At 39.7% G+C, this 25,202-nt stretch overlaps 1 protein-coding gene across 2 annotated transcripts in view; it reads right to left on the reverse strand.

Annotated features, from left to right (window-relative positions):
* The window catches only part of LOC101910707 (BEN domain-containing protein 5), a 965,145-nt gene that overhangs the window by 161,363 nt on the left and 778,580 nt on the right, over nt 1-25,202 (reverse strand). For both annotated transcript variants that reach the window (XM_055814853.1, XM_055814852.1), the window contains exon 9: nt 1,143-1,254. In XM_055814853.1, the coding sequence (XP_055670828.1) occupies nt 1,143-1,254 (112 nt within the window). The remainder of the gene's footprint in view (nt 1-1,142; nt 1,255-25,202) is intronic.

Raw genomic sequence — 25,202 nt, forward strand, 5'->3', positions numbered from 1 at the left:
GTCACAGGCACACAGTGCTAGGTGCTGCACCAACAGGACAGAAAGAGAAATTTTTGTGCCAAACAATTAGCAGTCTAAGAAAATATTTTCCAAGCAACTGGATTCCACTTCATACATAAGGACCTCATCTGTTAACCTATCTTCCTTGTATCCAAACCCCCTTTTGCACAGGTATTACTACTAGCTGGAAGATAAAAAGTCCAATTAAGATATATTGGGAGAAGCAGGAGTTAAATTAAAGGAGCTCTTATCCTATGCATGATGTAGCCACAGGTAAGAACCTCTTTCTTTATTAGCAAGGCAAACCAGGCTCTTTTTCACACTCAGAAAGATTAAAAGAAAAATCAGAAGCAAACTGAAATTTTAGGGAATTAAAGAGCCAAATGCCATCTCTGTAATGGGAAGTAAAAAGAAAGAACAAATACTAGAAATTCCATAGAGAAGAAATAATCATCTATAAAATGCTTCTCTTTTTTTTTTTTTTTGGCTGTGATTTTTTCCGACCCATCTCCATCTTTTTTCAGCAGTTTTTCTTAGGTGCCACGTTCAATAATCCTTCTGCACTTTGATGTCAAACATTCAATAGCTGTCTGCCTCCCTCCCACTCCTCCATATTCTCTGCAGTACATCTCCTCTGATTAGCTAAGATTTCACCTTCAAGAACACCTCTGCTTCTCTGAGTGGGCATAAGTGTGTGCATGTGTGTTCATGTAATATTTGCAAATATTATCCTTCTCCTGCTCTATATGCTACATAGCAACCCCTGCCGGAGATCTGGATTCAGTAATTCAATGCCATTTAGGAATTCAGTTGGGGGGGGGGGTCTGCTGTTTTGAATCTAGATCAGAACATCATGAAAACAGCTCGACTGAATTTAGGCCCTGCTTTCAGAATTATTCCATATTTAATCTGGACTAAACTTCATTTCACTTGCTTTCTCCACTCTGATGTTTCCTGTGACAGAAGATGCAAATATTCCCTGATCTCATGTGGCGGGGGTGGTGATTGCTTACTTGTCTCTTATTTTGGTTTACCACTGGATTAAGCTACATCATAGTTACTGGCATCTTGCACAAACCCAGAGTGGGAGAGAGTTGGTACCTCAGCAAGTAGCTGTTCTGGCATCACTTTTCCTCACTCACCGGATTGTTGTACATCTCAATGATGAGCTGTTTCACTCCATGCAGTGTGGGATGAGCCCAAGGAGATGGATTTGCCCAGTGCCGGTTTAAATCAAACCCCATCAGAGAGCACCTGCACACACACAAAAAACAAAAACACACACACACACAAAGGACATATATGAGCTGCAGCCACTTCTGGCTTCAGCTGCAGCGTTAGGTCTGATGTATTTGAACAAGTTATTCTCATGGAAAAAACAAGGCAAGTGCTTCCCTGAGGATGAGGAAAGCCTGCAGCAATGGCCTTTTTTAGAAATAATGTGACCAGCAGAGCATCAACTGAAACATCTTGGGTCATTCAGCCTTCTTCCTCCTCACAACAGATACACTCACTGTATCCTTTGCCTTTTGCCAGCTTGGCACGCTGGCACTGGAAGAGCCTGCTTGGCCTTCAAGGGTCCCTTCTCTTCAGTGTTTTAGCTGGGGGTCTATAGCTATGAGGATGATTCATAAACCACAGCAACAGCCCTTTACTTTGCCCTCAGTTAGGCCTTGGCTCAGCAAAGCAGTTAAAAGCATTGAAATCAATGTCTGTTAAGTATGTGCTTAAGGGATTTAAAGCCTGAATGTAATTGTTCCACTAACCCAGCGCCTAAGTCTCTTCCCCTCCTGCAATTGCCTACACAAGTTAGCCAACCAAGACACCAAGTTAAAACGCTTATTTGCCATCACAGCTTGTGGGCATTGAAGCATGTATGCCACCTTGGCTTCTCCTTCCTGCCCTGACTCATATCTCTCTCAGTACATTATCTTAAGTTTGACTCTGCTGCTCCCAGTCCCATGGAATAATATCCCATTCTTTGTGAAGTCCCATTGAAACTCAATGGGCTGTTAGAGTGAACACTGAAGAAATTAAAAAGCTGTAAGTGCCACAAACAGGAGAGGGAAATCGCGTCCTTTGTTTACTGCAGAGGTCACTTAGGCAACCTGCGGCCACTAATACAAGCAGGGAGAGCAGTCTTTTCTGTCATCTCAAGCTGAGCTTGGGATCAGTGAACTTTGGGTAGGTCTTGCTCAGGAATTCTATGGAAGATGACACAAATAATAAAAACCCAGGCAGAGGTGTAACTTTCTCTATATTTAAAGCAAACAAACAAAAAAATCAACCTCACTGTTAAGCCTTAAAGCTTCTTGAGAAGAGAAGAGCTTTCATTGATCCCTGCTCTATTACAAGAATGTCTGTTCAGCCTTAATCTTTTAAACACACCTATGCAAACAATAGAGATTTACTCCAGTAGCGTTATCCTTCAACAAAAATTCTAAGAATCTGATGACCTAAAAACATAAGTTTAATTGGCAAAAAGAAAGGAAAACACCTCACTTCTCTAACAGCTGAAACAAGTAACTGCTTACATCAAACCCAAATAAAAACTAAGACAGAGGTGAAATGCTAAGAAAAGTGAGAGGATGAAAACAGAGGATTAAATTAATTTCCAAAAATGATGAATGAGTATTTTCCTAGGAATAAAAAACCCCAAAGTGAATGGGACATTCTTTTGTAAAAATTCTTATGGGAAGCTATGCAGGCAGGACCTGCTGTGCTCCTTGGCCTTAGACTACCCAACTATCAGGTTGTCTGGGAGTTCAAACACCCAACTGACAGCTCTGCAACTCCATCACTGCTTGACTTGGTGTACAGACAAGCCAGATGTCTCTCTGTGGTGGAGAAAGCCACTTCCTTGTCTTGGTGGTCACTTTTCTGTTTGTCTAGAGGACAGGTGTATTTTTTCTCTGGACATTCCAACAGCTATAATTCCAGACAACTCTGAAAGTTGCCTCCATCCCACCATAAAGCATAACATACTATATAAGATACACATAAACTCTTTCCACTCAGATCTACTAAAACCTATCTTCTTTTAAACACACAGACATTAATATAAAATCAGAAGCTGTTCCAGAGACATAGGTGGAATTACACTGGGATAAAACTAGTATAAAAGCAGAATCACAAGAATGAGGTTTTCGTTTAACAAAAGCAGAAACTGTGGTGATGTGGTGATCATCATGAGCCTTACTACATTTTGGCACAGTTCCCAAGAAAACAGCATGCTCACTCTACAGGATCACTTTCTTAAGAGATCAGAACCTGAAATCATATTCCCCTATATGGCTAAAGTGTCCCATTTGCATTTTGTTTTAAGAACACTTAAAACTAATAACACTACAGGGAATAAATATATTCTGATTCCATTATATTTATCTCCAAAGCATGCTGAAGTGGCCAAGCTACAGAGGACCAAAAGCAAATTTTAAATTCAAGCATGATTGTCAATATTAAATTTGGGGTTTGGGACTTTTTAGATAACTTTTAAGCCACCCCTATGGGGAACATAAGTAAGCAATATCTAATTTCTGCAAGATACTAAGGCATTACAATTTGCAATATTTGAATTTGCCATGAACGTCTGGTTAGTGATGAATCTTACAGTTCATTTCAAGCAACAAGAACAGTTGAAAATAGTTGTCCTTACTTGAGAAGACTTGATAAACAGAAAGAAGCAATGCTTGACAAACAAGGGATTCATTTGGGAAGCTCCTCTGAGCTCTATTTAATAGGAACCCAAATTAATTTCCAAATATCATTTAGCTAGTCTTTGATGTGGTATATCACATCTTTATCAATGTAACAACAATTAATTAAATTTCTGGTGTAGGCATTACTACTTCTTTGCAGTCTGGGAACAGCGTAAAATTTTCTATCCCCCTCTATTTTTAAGTCTTCTTTTCCTTTCCTTTTTGCCTAAAGACAAATTTGTATCTACCACATTCTCTTTTTATTCATCTGTTGCAAACTTGTGGTCTCTCTAAGGAAACATCAAGTTGTGTTCCTTGGTACTTCAGATTTGATTATTGACTCTATTACATGTAGAACTGTCTCCCAAAGCTCACATATATCAGGACATGACCAAAACATACGGTAAGAATCTCCCACGTGCCTATTACAGAACCTGCATACATTATATTCTCTTGCTCCCAGCTGATGTGATCTCCCTTGCGACTAATACCTCCAATGCAAGAGCTTGAACAGCATAACTTAAAAATTGCATCTTGCACTGCTTTTTAATTCCCCCTACCAGTCTTAAACCATCTCACTTCTAGTATACGTTGCTTGCTGCTTCCATTGCTTAACTGTTTACCTGCTGCTTCAAGCACTGGGTAGGCAAAGTAGAAATATAGGTATACTCTGGAAACAGCAACTCTACAATGGGAAACACCTGTGTTCCAGTATAATACAGGATCTTTCAATAGTTGAGACCAGCTTTCTTACTCAGACTGCAAGTGTTGTCATTGGCTTCAGTATAGTTCCTCATGTGACTATAAGTGTTCCCTAGATTTAGAAAGGGCTTCCAAACCTGTCCTATACAGATTAGGTCTATTTTGTGCAGTAAACAAACTAATGTGCTCAGTACAAAATTAACAGGGGAAAATCCCCATGAATTATATAAAAGTACTGTTTAAGGATGATCTTTGAAAGGGATTATGGAGGAGAGCAAAACAGCAGACATTACAGACTCCAGGAGGTGCAAAGGAAGACAAAAGCAGCTTCAAGATTAGTGAGGGTTGAAGCAGGTGAACATTTCCAGAGTAAGGACACTGGGGTATACGCCATTCCATGAGGTTTAAAGGCCGTGCCCATGAACGGTCTTATTAATGTGGCAGGTAATATTGGCACAGAGCCAGCTAAGAGTGATGTGCTGGCACAGACTTGTAGAGTTCAGAAAAAAGTGTAATCAGAAGTAGGTGAGCTTTCTATAACAAGCAAAGTAGCAAACTTACTATTACATGATTATGGTCTTCATTCATACTGTGAAAACCTAACGTGTGTCACAGTCATTGCTGACACAAAAAAGGGCATGTATGTAATTTAAAATATTTAAGCTGTTAACAATTGTTTGAATTTTGGATTATGTTTGTTAGGGTTTGTTAGATATACAGATGACATACTATGTTTTTGCTTTGTGATAGAATGTACATTTAAATCAGGTTCTGTGATTATACTTGAGGAATTAGAATTTGCGCTTCACAAATGTTCTCCAGCCTTTTTCTAAAATTTCTGTTTTCTATAAGTAGATAAATTTATTACAGTGTTTATAAATTTACATAAACACAGTGCAAATTCAGTCAAAGCAAATGAGTTTCAAATTTGAAATGGAAACTGAAACATTTTGCAGTATTCATCCCTCCCTACTTGGGAAGCAGCCAGATCTCAAGAGGTTACCAGCTCAACTCAGTAAAACCAAAGATGTTCAAGACCAGCATTCAGCTTGCCGGGCAATTATCTGGACAGAACTTCTTTGGCTCTGGGGGCTTAACTCATCACTGGTTTTAAGTATGCAGCTGCTTTAATGAAAACATCCTTGTCCTTTTCTAGAACTGAGTAAGGTTTAGTACCAAGGCCTATGCTGGTTTATTTTTAGGGCTGCTTCCTGTTCTTTCAGGCTGTGCCTCTCCTTTCTGGAATCCCCAAGTTACAGAAACCTCCAGGAACTCTGCCTTCCTTTCGCTACAGTTCTCCCTCCCCTGTTCATTTTTCCTGCTATGTGAGTATAAGTCTCTCACTAACAGACCCATTTCCACAAGGTGAGATATGGAGAATAATGGAGGAAAGGAGTTAAAGAAATCCTTTTTCATGGCATGTGGTTTATTACAAAGAGAACTCTACACTCTTCCCTTCAGCTTTGTAAGGTTGCGTTGGTTCATTGGATCAGTACCAGGTGAATCTCCAGATAATGCCGCGCACAAAGCCAGGCAGTTCAAATCCACAAATGGCACTACCAACAGGGTTAGGATTTGAAATTGAAAACATAGTGGGGGGAGGAGGTGCACTCACTTTTTTTTTTCCTCAAGGCTTATTGCAATAAGAGTGGAGACAGAGGGTAATTGGTCTCTATTGTTGCACTTCTTCGAAGCAAGAGTTATAGCAAGAAACTGCTGTGAGACTGCAGCCTGCAATATCATGCAGGAAGAGTAGGTGTGCAGTATGAGAGAGTGAATACAAGGGGAACACATGGAAGACTCGCTTCTTTTAATAAATATATCATTTTAAATCCGATATATTCATGACATTTTACAAATCAACTCTACACCTGCCATCGAAGTCAGAGTCTTCATTAGTGTGCATTTCACCATTTGGGTGCTTGGGGCTTGCGATTTATACATTTGCCTATTATTCATTAAAGAGGATTCATTCAAGCCCTCATGTTCTAAGGCAATTAGGTAGCAAGACATCCTAAGACTCCAGCTACAGAGAATCCCCCCTCCCATCTCTCTCTCCCCCTCCCCAGCGTTCTGCATTTTTAATTTAGAGCTCTGGAAACCTTCACAAAGGCTATTTAACGCAACCACTGCAGTGTGCTTCAGGCAGAACACAAGTGGCCATACCCAGCAAAACAGCATTAGCTCTCAGAGACCACATGGTGGAGTAGATGTTTACAGAATGAGCACTGCGTGGTGTACTGACATAATTTTAAATAGTACATGACGGTTAAAGATGCGTTTCTCCATTTTCTGTGTAAACAATGTTAAATAAGAATAAACACAAAGGGATATTTTCTCCTTCTGATGAATACATGCATTTCTTAGAGCTGGTAATAGGCATTACAGACACACGCACCAAGGAGAAGACGCATCCCCACCTGACACAGGCAGACTCCCTTCTCTGATCTTCAGGATATATCTCAATTCTAGTATTTAACTCCCCCTACACACCCCGGGACCTCAGTAATGCCAGAAGGATTCCTGAGCACAAAGCAGAATTCCGGAAATAAAAAACCCATCCCGCAGATAGGAGAATCATGCCCTGTGAGCGTGCCTGGGATGTAAGACAGTAAGATCCTGTCACTAGCGTAGCTCATCCCTGCAGCTAGCATAGAACTTACTCCCCCCTGCATAATTTCCTGCACAGTGCCCAGCCCAATAATCAGTTTTTCAAGGGACAGGGTTTCCAGTGCACTCCCTGGGAGGCAAGGCACAACTAGTTTAGCAAAGTTCTGCCATAGGAAGCGCATGTCTGGCCCCACGTGCAGATCGCTCCGAACAAATGTTCGGCAGGAGCAGGTCTCGTCTGTCCTGCCCTGGAAGGTGTTCTCGGGACTCCCACTCCCAGGCTGCATGCTGAGTCACACTGGCTCATCTATCTTGTGGAACCAGATCCTTTAACCAAGTTACTGAGAACACCTACAGTTCTTCCATTTTAAAGCCTGATTCATTGTTTGGCCTTCTCAAAACCAATCATATCATTGACTTAATGAGAGGAACACAGCAGACAGTGGTGTTTTTTCAACTTATGGATCCCCAAAAATTTCCACTGCAGGCATTGACCCTTCAGAAATTTCACATACGTAGAACATAATGCAGTATTATATGAAGTTTCTTTCCTGATATGGTCCAAAAGCCACCTGCAACCCATGGATCACAAGCTCTAAACCACTGAGGAAGAGAATTTTAACTTCACATGTGCTTAATTTAATGGACTGTCAGCTCTGTGGGTACTGTCAACAGGCCAAGCTTCTTTAGATCCTCCTGCCCAGTCTGCCCGACACTTCTACACAATGCCCTAATCCTGTCTCCTTACAAAATGCTCCCTTCTGACAAGCACACCTTCTTTAAACTATTTGTATTTCTTTGCCGCTCTACATTCCTGGAGGTGGAGATTGGGTGGAGATAAGGTAAACTTGTCACAGTGGTTCCCAGAAAACAGCTAACATACACGTAAGCATTATGGGAGACAGCTCATCTTGAATTATACTTTTGATCCCACTTCTGTCCCTCCTCAGACTATGCAAATAATCTGCAGCACAACACATCTCACAATTATTAGTAAGCACTCCAGCTGCTGTAGAATGACATTCCCCCATATTACAATATATATTTCATATACTTTTTGGCAGATGAAGCTGGCAGTCTTGCTTAACCTACTCCCTTTAGACAAGAGGAAAGGAGTGTCACGTTCCCTTTAGACTAGCATTATATGAACACCCTGAAAAGATGGTTCAGCTCTTACTGTCAGCTCTATTACACACAGAAAGCTGCAGTCAAAGGAGCCAACCTTAATATCACAAACTTGAGCTCTTAAAAATTTGGATATGCCACACCTGCACAGATCCACACAACCTTCATTCAGCCCCATGTCTGTCATTATGATGACACACCCTTTAATTACAGGAGCAGACAGCATTTTTCCACAGGGCCCTTGCTTTATTCTGTGTACAGGATCAACACTGTTCATTAATGAGCAGATTATTCAATATTTTGGCTTTGCCTTGTTGTTCAATATGCAACCCTAGGTCCCTGCCTACTGCATGCTGCTCAAAGCCTACTCTGAGGACAGAGATATTCAGTTCTTCATGGCTTTTCTGAAGTGCTGAGCACTGCAGGAGACAACTGCTTTATATACACTGATGGACTAATTTTCTCAACAGCACTGTTACAAGAGGGGACCACATTGTCCCCAGTTCATAAAAGAGCAACTGGGACAAAAAGTGGCTTACATAAGAGACACCTGCTAATTTGGGCCACCATGTCTGAGAGATCAGGGACAAGATTTTTGTTTGAGAGAACTTAGATTTGTATAGCATGTTACATGTCTGGCATCTAACTTACAGTGCTTTGAACTGAAGCTGATTGTACTCGAGGCTTCTCTAAGTCTGACCCCAAAATGGCAATATGAGTGGATAGAATTTTAGAAACATCCAAGTCTGTGGAATTAGGACAGTTGGAGATTACTATAAAATGGTAAGACATTACTGGATCATGAATGGATTTTGAGTGTTTTTCAGTTATATCTTAATTCAGCCATTTTTGTTGGCTTTGGATCCCGATACTGCTGCATTCAACTGTGTCTGAGAACCTGCTCTAATACATGGTGGTTAGGGTTAGCACTGTACCTGATATTGCCTTTACTCTCCTGTATTGGATTAAATTATTACTCTGCTACATTACTGTTTACCAGGCTATTTGCATCCAGAGCAACACTTATGCAAAGGTAGCAATGCTGCACACATATTCTCAATGTGTTAGGCCAAAACCCAGCCAGAAGTCCATCTCCATCACCACAAAGGCCTTTTCTTCTTTGGTATCCTGAAGCAAGGGTTTGACTTGATACCAAAACTGTGAAGAAGGTGTGCACTATTCTGATGAAAGAGCAAACAAAAAAGCAACACAGGACTGGCAAACTGCTGGCTGAATACTAACTTGCAAGGCTTAACTGCCCAGCAGCAGAAAGCAGGATTACTGGCTTCCTTTTATATCTACGTTTGCTAACAGGCTCTAATACACTTGGGTGTTTCTCACTCCCATACAAAGCCAGGTATTCCTGTATAGTCTTGCCATATCTGTAACTTGTTGAGTTTGCAGACAACTTTTTGGATACAGAAGTATCCATGTGTTTCTGGTTGGTAGGAGAGAAGGCCCGTTTTGTCGTCTCTGCACAGCATTACTAAACCCATACACATTGCCTGCAAGCAGCCTACCCCTGCTTCATTAGTTAGCATGCACAATTTTAATCAAAACTTAGTCAGGGATGTGTCCATTAGCCAGCCAATACAGCAAAGTCCTTTACCACCAAGTGGAAAATTTACAATTGTATAGAAAGTCCTGAACAAAACCCCAGGTCACGTAATATTGCAGGAAAGGGGAAAATGGTCCAGGGGTTCACTTAGGCTGACAACATGAGACTATTAAGACTTTGTATGCAACCTAGGGAAAGATTGCAATGCCTTGGTTCCTCTCTTGTAAAAATAATTATATGATCAACCCTTCATGGTGTTTTAAGAAATACATGCAGGATTATGAAGTACTTTGGTGCTATAGCAATGGGGATATTAGCTTTACAGCTGGAGATTAAATGATTTATGAAATCACAAAAAGATTTTCTGACAGGCCCTGACTTCTGGTGAGTTTCACTTCCAACGAGATTGCACTACTTCACACCTAACAAACACTTCTGAAATGCCTGTAAGAGCAATAAGATATCCCAGTGCATTTTATGAGAGGTATTCTCTGAGGGTTTGTGTAGAGAAGGGGGAATGTGTGGGGTTGTTCTGTTATACCAGTGAACATTTCCTCTTGTTTCTTCTACATCCAACTCCCTGTAACTAAAGGTATTTTCTTCTCAAATGTTCTCACTCTAATTTTCAAGGTCATCTGGCCCACTGGGTATGTTACATATTGCTATCTAATTAAAGAGAGAAGATCAACCTTATTCTACTAGATTGTTTTAGTATCTGCCAGCTGACTACTCTTCATTAGCAAAGGGACAATGTGGCCAAGTCAGTTAAAAAACACCCCAACAAAACCCAAACAAAAAACACACTGAAAACCCCAGACCATTTAATCCTTGGAAAGTCCACTAGAAGCTCTGAGCACGATGCAAAATATCTTCCCATAATCACTGCTATGGTAAAATAACAAACAGTTCATAGCAGAAATAATACCGGTGTCTTGTTTGCCACATAACATTTCAGAAGATAGCAGGCAAGTTATAAAGCCCTGATCTGTCTCTGATTGCAATCAACAAAAAGCCCAGATGCTTTCAAAGGGAGTTAAATCAGGCTCAGATCTTTTCCAATCACTTGTTAATTTAAGGGGCAGAGCTTCACTGTGTGGTATTGCCACAGCCCAAACACCACAGGGAAGGAGGAACTACTTGACAGCGTGGTGATCTCTGTTCCATTACCAATTCCTACCTCAAATCACTTAGGCTTTGTATTTTTCACCAATCCCATCAGTTAAGCATACCATATGCCCTAGAAAGCAAGCTACCTGGCAAAGATATATTTCTCATAATACTCCATGACATCTGCTCTTACTAACTCAAAACAATGTATGAGGGGATTTGGTGCCATCACATGAGATATGGGTCAGTTGTCCGATACGAACGCTTGTCCGATGCAGAAGAATGGGAACGTAAAGCACTCAAACCGTAACTTCTATAAATCACTGCAATGCACCAGTAGAATGTGATTTGATACCAAGCCAAGCTGAAACTACACATTTTGATTCCGGAGCACTGAAACATCTCATTGCAATGAATAATGGTACAATGAAAGATTAGTTTGAGAATCCTGATGAGAATAGTAAATCTGAAAATTTTAAACCTTCAGGGATTCAGAGCATTTTTTTAAAAATTATTATTATTATTATCTCTCAAAAATAGGCACTTAGGGGTAAAAATGGTCAGTAAAGCAAATTTTGCCTACCAGGTTAATAGAAAATTTTCTGTGATGTATAGAAGAATGCAACAGTTACTGAAGACATGTAACAGTTGAAGAAAGGAGGTGAGGGTGAAACACCATGTCAAACTAAATCTTCAGATAATTGTTATACAGGCAGACCAAGAAAGAGCTCAGGCAGGAGCTGATCTTAGCATCCTTCTTATCCCACTTGATACATTTAGCTTACTTAATAAAAAAAAGCAGTTGTTGTCTAAATAGTCATGAATGAAAGATTTCTTCAGTCCAGTTACTTAAATCTGTGATGCAGAACTGATTTTATCTTCTTATGTAACCCTTTGAGACATCTTCCGATGTGAAATTATGACATGCAACTGGACTTGGCTGTATTCATCTCTTCTCACCCTTAGATACTTCACTTTCAAACTTACCCATAGAAGGCTGAGAGCTCCATATTTTTCAAAGACAAGAGTATACCCTTCAGTCTAACTTTCTCTCTCTGGCATTATGGTCTGTACTATTTTTCTAGTGAGCGCTCCTTTCAATCAGCCAGAAATTACTGATGAATATTAAAGCAGTAATGTACATGGGTACATTAAAATCATGTAAGCAAATTGAAACCAAAGAGCTCAGCCATGTATTGGTTCACTGGCAAACCTTGTCTACTGTTGCTCAAAAAGTAAAGTGAATAGGTAGAGCACAAACCCAATATTACTTTAAGTCAAGTTTTATAGGGAAAATTACATTTCCTCCAGTAGCACCTCTGAGAAATTCTTATGCCTGACACTGTTAGCACCACAAGTGCTAGAGTCAGCCTATGTCATCCTCTGTTGACATGATGAATGTTATACCTGTTCTCTTAAGCACATTACATGTGAAATGAAAGATCCCACAGCAGCAAAACAAAATGCAGTGCAAGATCATGTCGTGGTTAAAAAGTACAAATGCTCGTGTGCTTGTGCATGCTGCAGCACTCAATACCTTTTGCTTTTCCATGCTGGTTGTTGTCAGAGTTCCTTTTCCTCACCACATCTGTGCTAGAGCAACAGAAGTGCTACTTTTCACTCTGCCTTCTTAAAAAAAAGGCTTGAAAAAACATACCGATCATGCTCAAAAGTGTGGTTTTGCCTGCCCTCCTCTACTTGTAACCCATCTAACTTCTAAAGGCACTGGCCAATTTTTACTCAATTTCACAGAAAAGGACATAATAATAAAGAGGTATACATGTACATATAAAATATATGTGTGCATGTATGCATAAGGGGGAAAGGTCAGGCTCAGGGAGGGAGATGCACTTAAAGCTCTTTTGTAAATTCAGGCAGGCCTGAGCTCTACTCTTCATCTGACTCCCTGTGCATCTCTAAATGGATGGAGATTAAGTACAGTGACATGGCAATGCCATGAGAAGTGGTCTTCACAATCAGCAATCTATAGGCGTCAGAAAAATTGGAAGTTTGAGAGTTTTTGGTGAGTTTTTGGCTTTTTGCTTGAAAGGCATTCCAGCAAATATGCCTGGCACTAGGAATCACATCCTCCTGTCCCAAGATGCAGACTCCATGCAGGAGAATGCTGCACTCATTTCAACCAAGGCTGTTATTTTAAGAGGGTTAAGCTCTACCATGTACAGCTTAAACCAGAGAAGAATTTAGAGATCACAGCACATAATGTTCTGAATCCTGTCCTATAGCACTGGAGGGGAAGGACTTACCATTTGACTTGCCTCCCTTTAGTTACAGGAAATGAGGCTGATTAAGTCATACTGTTTGTGCCCGTGCCTGCATTACATTTCAGTAACTTTAGGGTTAACTGGTGAACTTAACCAAATTTGACAATAACTTAGAAGATTTTCAGTTCCTGTAAGTTCTATGAATATAGGCAGCTAGGCAGAAGGAGATCCTATGAACATCTCCACTGAAAAGATTATATAATGAAGTCAGTCTTTATTAGACAACAAAGAGTCCACATGGAGAAAAAAACCTCCCGCATGACTTTTCATCTGCAGATATTTTCAAAACTTATAAAAAGCCTTTAGAAACCAACGTGGCACTGAAATTAGCCGTGCTTTGAGAAAGGACTAGGACTGAAGACCTCCAGAGGTCTACATTAATCTCTTTTTTTCCTATAATTCCATGAAAGTATTAAATATAGGGAAAGTTTCAATCATTGCTCATACCTCAGCAGACACCAGGAGAACCCAGCTGTGGGACAGTAGAATTCACAGGCTCATGGAATGACTTATTTTTCTGTATGCATATTTGCAGCCTCACACAGTTCAGCACCCTTGAGATAAAATCTTATAGCAAAAATGTACAATGAATGAGAACATATATGAGTGGGAAGTGGAGGAGCAAACAGATTTCAATTTCAAGCTTTCATGGCTTAGCATAAACAAACATGAAACAATTCACCCCCAGAATACAGAGGTAGGAGGGAGATATTGACAGTGTCCTCTAGACACACAAGGAGACTGAGAACTAGGGAGCCTGGAGCAAAGAGAACATTTCAAAAACTGTCTAAAGCCTTAGGACAGTTAGAAGCAAAGATGAAGCTTGCCCGATTCATTCACTGGGGCTGCAACAACAATTATCTTCATACACTGCTACCCCCAAGATTGACAAAAATAAGCCAGATAGGTCAAATTTTGCTTTCTCCTAAACAAAGTTAACCTTTTAAAATCTCAGTTAAAACTGAGAATGGGTGAACAGATTTTGGAAAAATAAGAACAGTCTAATAACTTCCTCTAGAAAGCCACAAAAACAGCTTCTAAAGAACTCGCATAACTAAATCTCTTTATGAGCTTGAAAAGTCCATTTGAATTTTGTATTTTCCCCTCCTTTATTTTTCATAAATTCATTGTCTTCCCATATCCAAAACTCAAAATACTCATCTGAGATAGGGTCCCATTTCTACACCTTTTAGTTGACAGACAGTGCAGTAATTCTATAGTGATTATGAAGTGATCAGGGAGATAGCTTGCTTCTCTAACAGATTCTTGTAGACATTCATTTGAGCTGTAAATGGACAAATTAAGGAAGTTCATCTTCCCAGATGATCTGCCCATTAGCTTGCTGTTTCCCACAGCAGTAAAAGCAGTGATTAACTGCATAGATTCTTGCTCACTGCTTTAGCACCTGCAGTGCCTCCCGTGGTAAATCTGTTTCAAAGCAACACTGACAAAAATGAGTAACACTAGTCCAGACTACACCCCTAAGCCTCTAAACCCACTGCTTCTAATAGGATGAAGCAAAGTACCAGTCCTTGTTTCCCCAACCCATCCCACAACGTGGTCTTCCTAATGTGGTTCAGGAATCAGTCCTTTCAGCTATACTCTGCCCTGAGAAGAACTTTAATATTTGGCAGGAAATACAGAACATTCAACAGACCTGATACTTGTTTTGTTCAAGCTAAGACTGGTATCTGAGTGGTGTGACATTCACTGTGGACTGATTTAGTTCTTTGATTTTGGTAGTTAGTGCTCCCACCTTCAAGTATTTCAGAAACTGATCCCCATTCTGGCCTCCTGACAAAAAAATGCAAGGCAACTTGCTTGTAAGGCTCATGAAATGGGATTACTGGAGGCATGTAGAGGAAAGAGCAATTCACTACCTTCAAAATCAAAACATTCCTCTACATAGGCTTGACCTGAATGCCTGCCAAGACCATTGTGGTATCCCTATCTGAAACTCACAGGGCAGAATTAATAAAACAAACTTTGACAGTAGTGAAATGGGTCACCCTGACCGTACGTCTGCTTGAAAAAAGATGGAGGTAAACAAATTTAAGGCTTACCATGGAAGCGCATTGAAAGAATAGTTTCATGGCCAGGAAAAGAGGAGATGAAAATTACTTTCTCCACTTTAAAAGAAAATTTATTGAAGCCCGGAAGACAAGAACAGAAGCAAAGTAAAAACCAAAACAAAACAGCCCAGAAGAGCTCTGAAAATACAATCTCTCCCATCAGCTTCTGGAAAATAGATAACCTATGCGTAGTATGATTGAATTTTTCTGTTTCATCACCCTAGTGGTAGCATCTTGTATGAAACTGGTTTATGAATTGAGTTTTGAGTGGGTCCTGAGAGAGCAGAAGTTATACCAATCTAATCAGGATGTGACAAACACATGCATCAAAATGTTGCATTGTCAAGATCCAGAAGCCACTTAATTCCAGAAAGATTTTAAAGTTGAGAAAGCAGTTTTGGCAACAGAATTAGAAATGATGAGAAGGAAGATGAAAATCCAGGTGGAAGAAAATAACACAAGTTTTTTCAAAACATCCTTTCAAAAATCCAGCCATATTCCTACACGGTGTTTTGACTAACTTATAAAAAAACCTACGTTTTGTTCAAATGAAGAACACAAGTGCCTTCTTCCATTTATTCCATCTGTTTCCTGAATATATGATAATAATGGGATGAAAGGTACATGAACCGAGATAAATAACACCACAGTAAACCCCGTGAAACCCGTAGGATACACCACAGAACATTCTCAGCAAAACATCCCAAAGCAAGTTAAATACAAAAAAAGCCATGCTACCGTCATTGCTACGCAGAAAAGAAACACCAATACCACTGTCACACAGGAAAGAAAGCAAGATTCATGTGATTGCTTTGTAATGGTTCCTAAACAAAAGCAGTGCACAGAAATAGTCTATGATTATCAATAACATGAGACCAAATTGCAAAGCATGTGCATTAAAAGAGATGACATCAACTGCTTCCTTCAAAAGAATAAGAACATCACAATCACTTTGTATTTCCCTGGTCTCAGCTTGCTTTTCCTATCTAAATACTGAAGATAGCTTCACAGGATAAGTACAGATTAGCAAAACATTCAAGGTGATTGAATGGATCAGTATTATTGTTTAGCACAATGCTATAAAATATAAAAATCCACAGAAAAGGAAGATCTGATATCAGCACAGCCACTTGAAATTATGCAGCTCACACGTTGAATTTTTACATTTTTTTGTAACATCATCAAGTGTCACAGTAGATGCCTGAAAACAATTCCAGCTAAAGAGTGAGATTTAAAGCTGAGGATCTTGAGCAAGAGGTGGAACAAAAATTCCTAAGTAAACTGCTATCTTGTTTGTCACACAAATAGAAAATCCATATGTTAGTGCCAGAGGCAAAAATAACATGTTCTAACCAACTACACATAAGAAAAAACTGAAGAAACATTTGTCTGTAGGAGAGGGGAGAAAAAAGAAAAAAAATTAAATATCTATCTAGAATAGTCCAAATTATCTTAAGAGGAATAATACATCCTGCACTAAATCCCAGTCAGGTCGAAAGCATAAATGTATGACATCCTCACCATTGTGGCTCTTGTAATAATGTCCAGCAGCTTGCTCTCTCTGTTTCCCCCACTCTCATAGAGATCTGTGCTTTAGTTACAGGTTTACTAATGTGTTATTTCCCCTTAGGTCGCTAGAATGCAATACCTTATCAAACAGACTGTTTCACGCCGTGACATGGCTATTTGGTTTATTTCTATGTATCTAATATTAATAGAGAGAAGCTCAGATCACACTGAACACTTCCACATAACCTGTAATTTGGGATGGAGATTTTACATTCAGAAATTATAATTCTACACAGTGTTCTTCGTTTCCAGAGCCAAAGACTTTGTACTTCAAGAGCTAAATCAAAACCCCTAAAATTCCGACATCTATGGTTTGATTTTCTGTGAGGTTCTTGGAGCATTTCACAAACATTAATGAAATGTCCTCCAACGCTTCAGTGAGGCAGGTGCATAGTATTAGTCTCACTTTGCAACTCAGACAACCAAGAAACAGAGGGGGATTGAGTGAATCATCCAAGATCATTCTGGACTTGTCTGACAGAGTCATAAATAGAAATCAGGACTCTGCAAAAAGTAAATAAATCACCTCCCTTCCTGGAAGAAACAGCAAAATATTTGGTGAATTTTAATTGCATGTATCATTCCATGCTTCTGGGTTACAGCTAGGAAAGGAAGGTCATTTTGGCCAAGGTCATTCCCACAGAAAGTCCAGGCAGACCTTCAGTAATAAGTGATGTGTGCAAAACCCATGTAGCCTCACAAGAATTTCATTTGAATGTTTAAGATCCTATATACTGGTATAAAAATTTGAGATATCTCAATAAAATTTATTTATCTGAAGAGAACCTCAGTTCCAAATTTACTTGTGTTTTCTCACAGGTAATTATCGAGGCAGGAATAAACAGCAAACAACATTTGCCAAGTTGACACAGGACAGCTAAATATGTCAGGTTAGCAAAATTATCTTCAGATATGAAAAAGTAACTTGCCCTAGGCTGGGATGGGCAACTTTAGCAAAGCTAGAATCAAATCAGTGTTGATAATCTCTCCAATGTAACAGGACCCCTTAACTGGTGTGTATGGGGGCGGGAAATGGATAAACCCCAAGAGCCCTGCTTGACCAAAGCACCACAGACACCTCCCCACTCCCAAGAATGCAATATTCAAGCCTAACTGGAAAACTTACAATGTATTATTTGGACTAAAAAAGGCTGTTTGCTTTTTGCTTCTCTTGACAGATTTGACAAGATGACTATCAGATAGAGGTTCAGACACAGATGTAAAGCAGAAAAAGGCCAATTACCAACTTTTTTCTCCTTCAGAAATATTTGAAACTGCTTCCCGGTAATGAACAACACACAAACATATCATTGAAAACTGAAAGGTGGCTTACCTGAGGCAATCAACACAATAATTGGGACAATTCTCAAACAAAAAACCCAAGTCTCTCTCCAAATTTATGTTCATAGCGCTGCTGACGTCCCCCCATCCCTTGAATTTGCCAGCACTGGCATTCTCCACACTGGCACAGAATATGCTCTGTAGCCATCTCTGTGGCTATACTGCTCAGCAAACTAGGATCATTAATCTGGCTCACAGTTAGCCCAAACTGGGGGAAAAAAATACTAATAATGTAAAACCCCAAAGTCCTACTGCAAACGGGGCATTTGGCTTTTATTAATCCTCAGTTGCAAGAAAGGGATATTTCGAGACACAGTGTGACACCACAAAATCTCTTTAGCCCTGTTTGCTTCTTTCTGCACTGTACCATGCTGCTTGCTCTAATATTTGAGCAGATGACACAAACTTTTGAAGAGAAATTTTTAAACTTAATGAATTGAACGGAGTACTACATAGAGTAGTAGCCAGCCCTGGACAAAATGGAATGTATACATTAAGTAAGACTAGACAGTTGTGGGCAAAGGTGGGGGGAAGTGATCTGATGAAAAAGCACTATGACAAATGGCAGCAAAAAATGGCACAAAAATGTGTTAGATTCACGATTCAAGGGGATGGGTGGTGGTGGGGAAGATGTATAAAAGCAGTAGATCAGTTATCAGGATAACAAAACTAAGGACTGAGGAGACTAAAAGATAAAGGAATGATGAAAAGCAGGAAGGGAGGATGAGCTGAGCACACACCTGGTCACAAAAGCAGAGAGTGCCTAGCCAGATGATAGAGACATTCAGCGGCCACAGGTTACTGTGTCACTGTTTATAACATACGGAGAATGGCAGCAATCACTAAGTTTGGCTTCTGGATCTACATCTAGAACGTTATCCAAACTCAGACCAGAAATGTAGTAATTTCCATCCTAACACACGCAGGATACCCAGGCAAAAATGTGACAAATGGGTAAAAATTGTGTTTGGAAAAATCTCAAAATTAAAAGAAAGAAAGATGGAAGGAGGAAGCCATAGAGGGGAAAATAAAAATCAAACCCAAACCAAAATCAACCAGCCAACAACAACAACAAAACGAGATACTTAACACATTACTGAGACTGGTATATCAATGCCAGCATATGGCATTAGCTCGTCACAAGAAAAGATACTTAAACAGACTGTTGGTTTAGTCTTCTGTAGCAATTCTCATGTTTTAAGAAAACACTTCAGTAATCAGACTGACCATTCATGTATGGTTACTGAGCCAGAACCAGAGTCTAGTTAGTGATAGCAACATCTGGTACTACTATACTTTTTTAAAAGAATAAATACACAATAAAAAATACAGTGGGCCAGATCCACAGTGAATGTAAATTGATACAACTCTGAAAACTGTACACACAGATATCAGTAAATTTATGGCAGCTAGAGAGCAGATCTGACTCATGTGAAACAGCTTAAGAAAGGCAAGATAAACCTCATTCTAACCCCAGCCCCCTCAACTCCCACAAGTTAACAGGGTTAGAGAAATCTGTGCATATGGCAGTTTACCCACTTACTGTAGATGATACAAATAATTTCCTGGGAATGCCCCACTGACCACAGACTCTAAGACACCAGTCTAGAATAAATGACTAACTTTTAAATAACCAAGAGCTAAACAAAACTAATCCAACTTGTATTATTCAAAAAAGCATTAAAAGTGCAGGTGATGTTATACCTAAAGTCCAGAATCTAAAGGGTAAGATCTGATAACATGAAGATAGTAATTCCCTAATTGGGCGCACAAAGTCCTTCAGGCTTTTAAAAATACTAAAACTCCAAGGGAACCTTTGTCCTCAAGCAATTTCAAGTCAGGTCTCATAATCCAAAGAGGTGCACAGTTTTTTTTCACTGAGTTTTCCAAATGGAGCATCCAAACCTTTGAAATTCTCTCATGGCTCATTTGTAGGCATCTCACTGCATCCCAGTGAGAGTGGATGAGAGGGATAATTGAAAATGGGACACGTGAGCATCAAAACAAGCAAAATGACCCCCGCCTTTCTCTTTTTCTTTTTCTTCGGGTTCATGCTTCTAAATGAAATCCCAGGCTGTCTTCCAACTGCTACTCAGAGCTGTCACAGAGAAGGAACATGTAGAGAGTACTTAAACAACTGACTGACCTATTTCCATCGTTGTTGGTGCTGCTGCATCTAAACCCTCTGTTCTGAATTCTACACACATACATGCACATGTGCACAGCAATTTTCCTGTATATTCCCACGAGGAGCTATTTCCAAAGTCTAACCTCAGCTCCTGAAGGAGCTCTCTGTTGCCTCCCAAACAGCTGTTAACCCCATGACCTAAGTGCCCTCCTTAATTAGGGTAACTTCTGGGAATCTGCCCTTTGAGGGAGACAAGGAGAGCTTTGGCTCACTGACTTTTCTGTTGTATCAGTTCTGTTCTCCATTGGATGCTGCTCTGTATCCAAGGAATATGTATACAAGGATACTTTCATCCCTCTTAAAAATGCAAACACACAAAGCACCAATGCATAGTGAATAAATCTAAAAGCACATTAATAGCTGTAAAATTCTTACAACTTAGTTCACATGCAGAGCAAAGGACCACTGGAAAAGTACCCAAGTGGCTAGCCCATTCCCACAGCACTCAAATAATTGAGCCTCAAGAACGGCAAAAGGTGTCCAAAGCTGAAGGATTCTCAAATCCTCCCTACCTCTTTTGCAGTCAAAGGGGAAAAAAAAAAAAAAAAAAAAAGAGCTTTGTTACCCTATATGACTTGTGTGCTACTATACATCTCTTCCTAGGAAGAAGCAGTCACTGTCTTGTTGATCTTGAATGAACTTCAAAGATACAGAAAAGTTACTTGGATGAAATGAGACTTCCAAAGAAACTTTGTGTGAAAAGACCTTCAGCAAAAGATTTTAATGAAATCTCTAATCCAAGGAGCTGCAAGACAGAGTGGAAGCAGCATTCCTGGTATTTAGTGGAACCAATACAACTTAGAAGGAAACTTTTCTTAGTTTTTGTTCCTCCAAAATGTGTCCTTCTTATGTTCCTCCACTCCCTTTCAATTAAAAGGTTTATAAAATAAGAAGTGAAAAAAATGTTAATGGAGGCAACATGGAACATTAAAAAAAGATTCTTTTTGAATATGGTCACATTATCCTTTATTGGACCCTGAAAGAGGATAAAGTAAATGTTGTTTCATTATGATTTCTTGTTATAACAGTGCTTTGACACAATTGAGTATAATTATTGCATCTGCAATTTTGTATCATTCTCTCAATAAGTTTTCTATTTCTATTTAATGTGTTTTTGTATAGCAGGAAGCTGTGGTCAGCAGGGTGCCAAGCACTGCAAAATGCTGTTGATCTTTTGGCAAGTAGAGCACACTCCTGTAGGACATTTTTAGAACGTTATGCAGAATTGGACCAGAAAACTAGACTTCGAGGAGCCCTGAAAATTATGATTAATTTCAGAATACTTATATACTCTGAAAAGCCAGGGGAGACTCTTAATTCATCTAGGCTGATTTTTGTAAACAATGGACCACTTGATGACACCGAACTTCTACAGACACACCCATCAGGGAGGAAAAAGTTTGGTCATCACCTGCAGGCCTCATGAGATATCTGCTACTTGCCTTGGCAGCTTGTTTCCCTATTTTAAACATTTACTTTCCTATTTGAAAGTTTCACACTCCAAATATTTTTGTCATATCCTTCTCTGCTAAAGTTTTCAGTGCCTGCCTTGCCTGTCCGACTAGCGTGCATGACAGTGGTATCAGCTTCCTATATGAAACAGAATTATCTCCTTTATCTTGTACTACAACATATGATTTCCAGGCCTCAGATAGGTCTTCATCTCTCTTTTCCATGCTCCCATTTGAAACTTTCAAAAGCAGAGTCAGTGCAACAACGTGTATTAGCTAGGTGAGAGCACAGGATTAGTCCAGTGACTCAACCAAGCTCTTTCAGTATCTCAGTGTAGCCCACACACATATAAACTTCCTGGAATTCTCAGGAGGATGTCACACAATCCAGGCTAATAAAAGTATGCATCAGTTACTTCACTCAGTATTTCCACATCAAATAGAGGCAAACACAACAGTGGCAATGACACATCAGGCTGGTATAAGAAACCAGCAAGCAAACCACACCAACACAGACTAGCAAGCAAGGAGAGAGAGAAGGCCCCTCTCTCCTTCTTAGCTCAGCCATGCTTAGAGCAGATTTTAGCTCTTACCCTGGGGTTCTGTTTATGCCGAGACATAAAACAGAGTATCAAATGTTATTATGATGCTGTTCCCCACAGTCATTCCCCAAAGTCTCCTGAACTCTGTCTCAAGTCAAAGATGGCCATGGAAATTCTCACTAACTGCAATCTTCTGTCAGTTCCTACTGGAGCTCACATTTGGTATGTCCTGTGGGTGGTAGACATCAGGCCCTTGTCTGCCAGTTATAAGGTAGCTAATTCTTAATTTCTTGTTAGCAGGTTTTGTCCCATGACATGTTGCTGGAATCAATGGGAATTAGGCACAGATTACCTTTAAATAAATGCCCCAGAGTAGCTCCAGTCCAGGTACTCAAATTAAAGCAAGTGTCACTGGTTGACAGGTAATTTAAGTGCCAAAATCCGTATGAGAATTTGCGCTAAGTCCTCTCTCAGGACTATACCTAGGCTCATAATTCAATTAGGTATTACAGAACTAAAGCCAGACCTTCACTCCTAATCTCTGGCAGAGGATTCGCTATTTTAAAGAGACCAAAAAAGCAGATGACAGTACTTTGCCTCCTGTTCAGGTCTGTATACTAAAGGCCTGTCCCCCAGCTTTTGCAGGAGATTATCAGACTGACAGTCCTACATACTGTAATTACATAGGATGTGTTTTATAGGCAAATGCTGATTTAATGATACCCCCTCTGAAGGCTCTGAAGGATTTTTTTTTTTTATATATATATATATATATAAAAAAAAAATTCAGGGTAAAGAGAGATCTGAAAAGAACTCAAAGTATGTTGGTCTTTTAGGACAACTGGAAATAGTCTCCAGTAGAGCCCTGGAACATGCAGCTGTTATGTTCTTTTTACAGATCCAAATTTCTTGCAGAGACAACTAGGATCTTATTTGCAATGGCATCAACTGCTTCCAGAAATACATATTCATGTAGCACTAAATCCACTTGCATGGAGAAGAACTACAGAGCTAGTTCTAGAAACCTGCCCTTCCCCAAAAATCCCTTTGCTATTTTTGGGGGGGGTTTAATTGTTTATTTAAATGGATAACCTACAAGCACCCAGAAAAGTCCTATTTATTAAACAAAATTTTAGATAAAGGGAAGCATTCAAACTATATTTGCCAAATCTTTCTGCCCTTTTTTCTTTTTTTTTTAAGAAACAGATACAGAAACTCAGGCTGTTCTTGGGAGAAGCTTAACAGTCAAGAGAGAAAAAGAGAGAGGGGAAGGAGGGAGTGAGTACAGCAAGGCATAATTCCATCCTGCAGGTGAACACTGTCCTCCTGATTCCATTCCTTATATGATGTGTGTCCTGAGATGCCCCATCCTGCCCCCAAAACAGATCCTTAGATAACAGGACAGGGGCAGCTGCTCTAGTCCCTATACTGATGCATTTATGCCTGCAGGCAATACCTCGGGAAATTTTACCTGCAGCTGGTTTAGGCCTTCTTTTTCTTTTGGACTCATTCGTGCAAAGGAACAAAATACAGCGGCAGTAGCTGTGTTAAGAAGCCAAGGTGTTATCACCTGTGTGTCAGAACAGGGTGTCTGGCCTGTGGGAGTTGGGAAATGCCAAACCGGCCACAAAATATATGTGCATTTGAATAGAAACAAGCAATAAAACATGAATCAAAATAGAAAGCTTCATACATCTGAAAATCCACTGCCCCCTCTATTCCACTTGGAACACAAATAACTGTAGAGCCTTTTCATGGGATCAACAGGAAGCTACAGCTGAAATTCCAAAGCCAAAAAAGTCAAGACTGACTATTTAGGTTTCTGATTTGAGACATCTTATAGAAGGGCCTGTATTTTTTAAAACTGCTAACCACTCTTCAGCTAGACTCCAGAGCCTTTGATATTTCTCAGTGTCAGCAGCTAAAACTTCAGCACCTGAGAACTACCACCTGCCTATGACATTGTGAGCACAAGCCTCCAAATCCAGTGCAGACCTAAGGCTTTCCTCATGAGTAGAACAGGACTGTCCGCCTGGGTACCTGCATGCTATCCTGTTCCAAGAGGATGTAGTAAGAAAGGCACAGGAGCATGTGAAAAATACAGAACTGATGTCCAGGCTCCATCTCCCTTTCAGTTTTCTTGAAGTATTGATGAAGAAACACAAAGTGATATAAAACAAAGCTCTTAATATCAACTAGTTATATTAAAGTAGTTCCAACGATGTAAATGACAACTTGGCATTTCTACTTATTTTATCAATGTATCTTTGGCAGTAATTCTAATTTGCAAGATAACTTCTTCAGGTAATTAAATGGTAGTATGAACACATATACAGGGCGAAGTTTAGGTGATTGCTTTAATTAAGATCACTAAAGACAAAATATTCTGTCCTTGACAGAACTAAATACCAGCTTTCACCTTGACCACTGGTCAAAGTCACATTGAGACCATTTAAGAGCTTACAGTTTAATACAATTTATGTCCCCAGATATAGGGACAGTGTTATTTCCAGGACTAAATAAAAGAGATGTGGACTTAGAGATCCATTTTATAAAGAATGTGGCCACAACTATTTTATTTGCTCATGCCAGCATTTAGCCATGGCCTGCTTCCAACTTCATTAGTTGTTCTTAGTTCCATGATCCAGCCTTTTAATTTACAGGTTAGAGACTGTATCTTTTCAGTAAAAAAAAATAAATAAATAATTTTTTCATGTTTGTCTTAAAACAAAGCACCATGTCTGTAATAAACTTAACTGTCATTGAGAAGCATGCATGTACAAACCATTTCTGACCGTGCTAGCAATGATCAAATAGCCAAAGTTGACCTTCCTCCTGCTTCTGCAGACCTGGAGCAACTACAGGGTTTATACAGTTTCAGCCCAACAGCTTCTGTTTAAGGTAAGTATCCAGGCATTTGATGATATTAAGGCATCGGCCAAAGTTAACTGGATTTT

The sequence above is a fragment of the Falco peregrinus genome, chromosome 10, assembly GCF_023634155.1.
Source record: "Falco peregrinus isolate bFalPer1 chromosome 10, bFalPer1.pri, whole genome shotgun sequence".
In the NCBI taxonomy this organism is placed as follows: domain Eukaryota; kingdom Metazoa; phylum Chordata; class Aves; order Falconiformes; family Falconidae; genus Falco; species Falco peregrinus.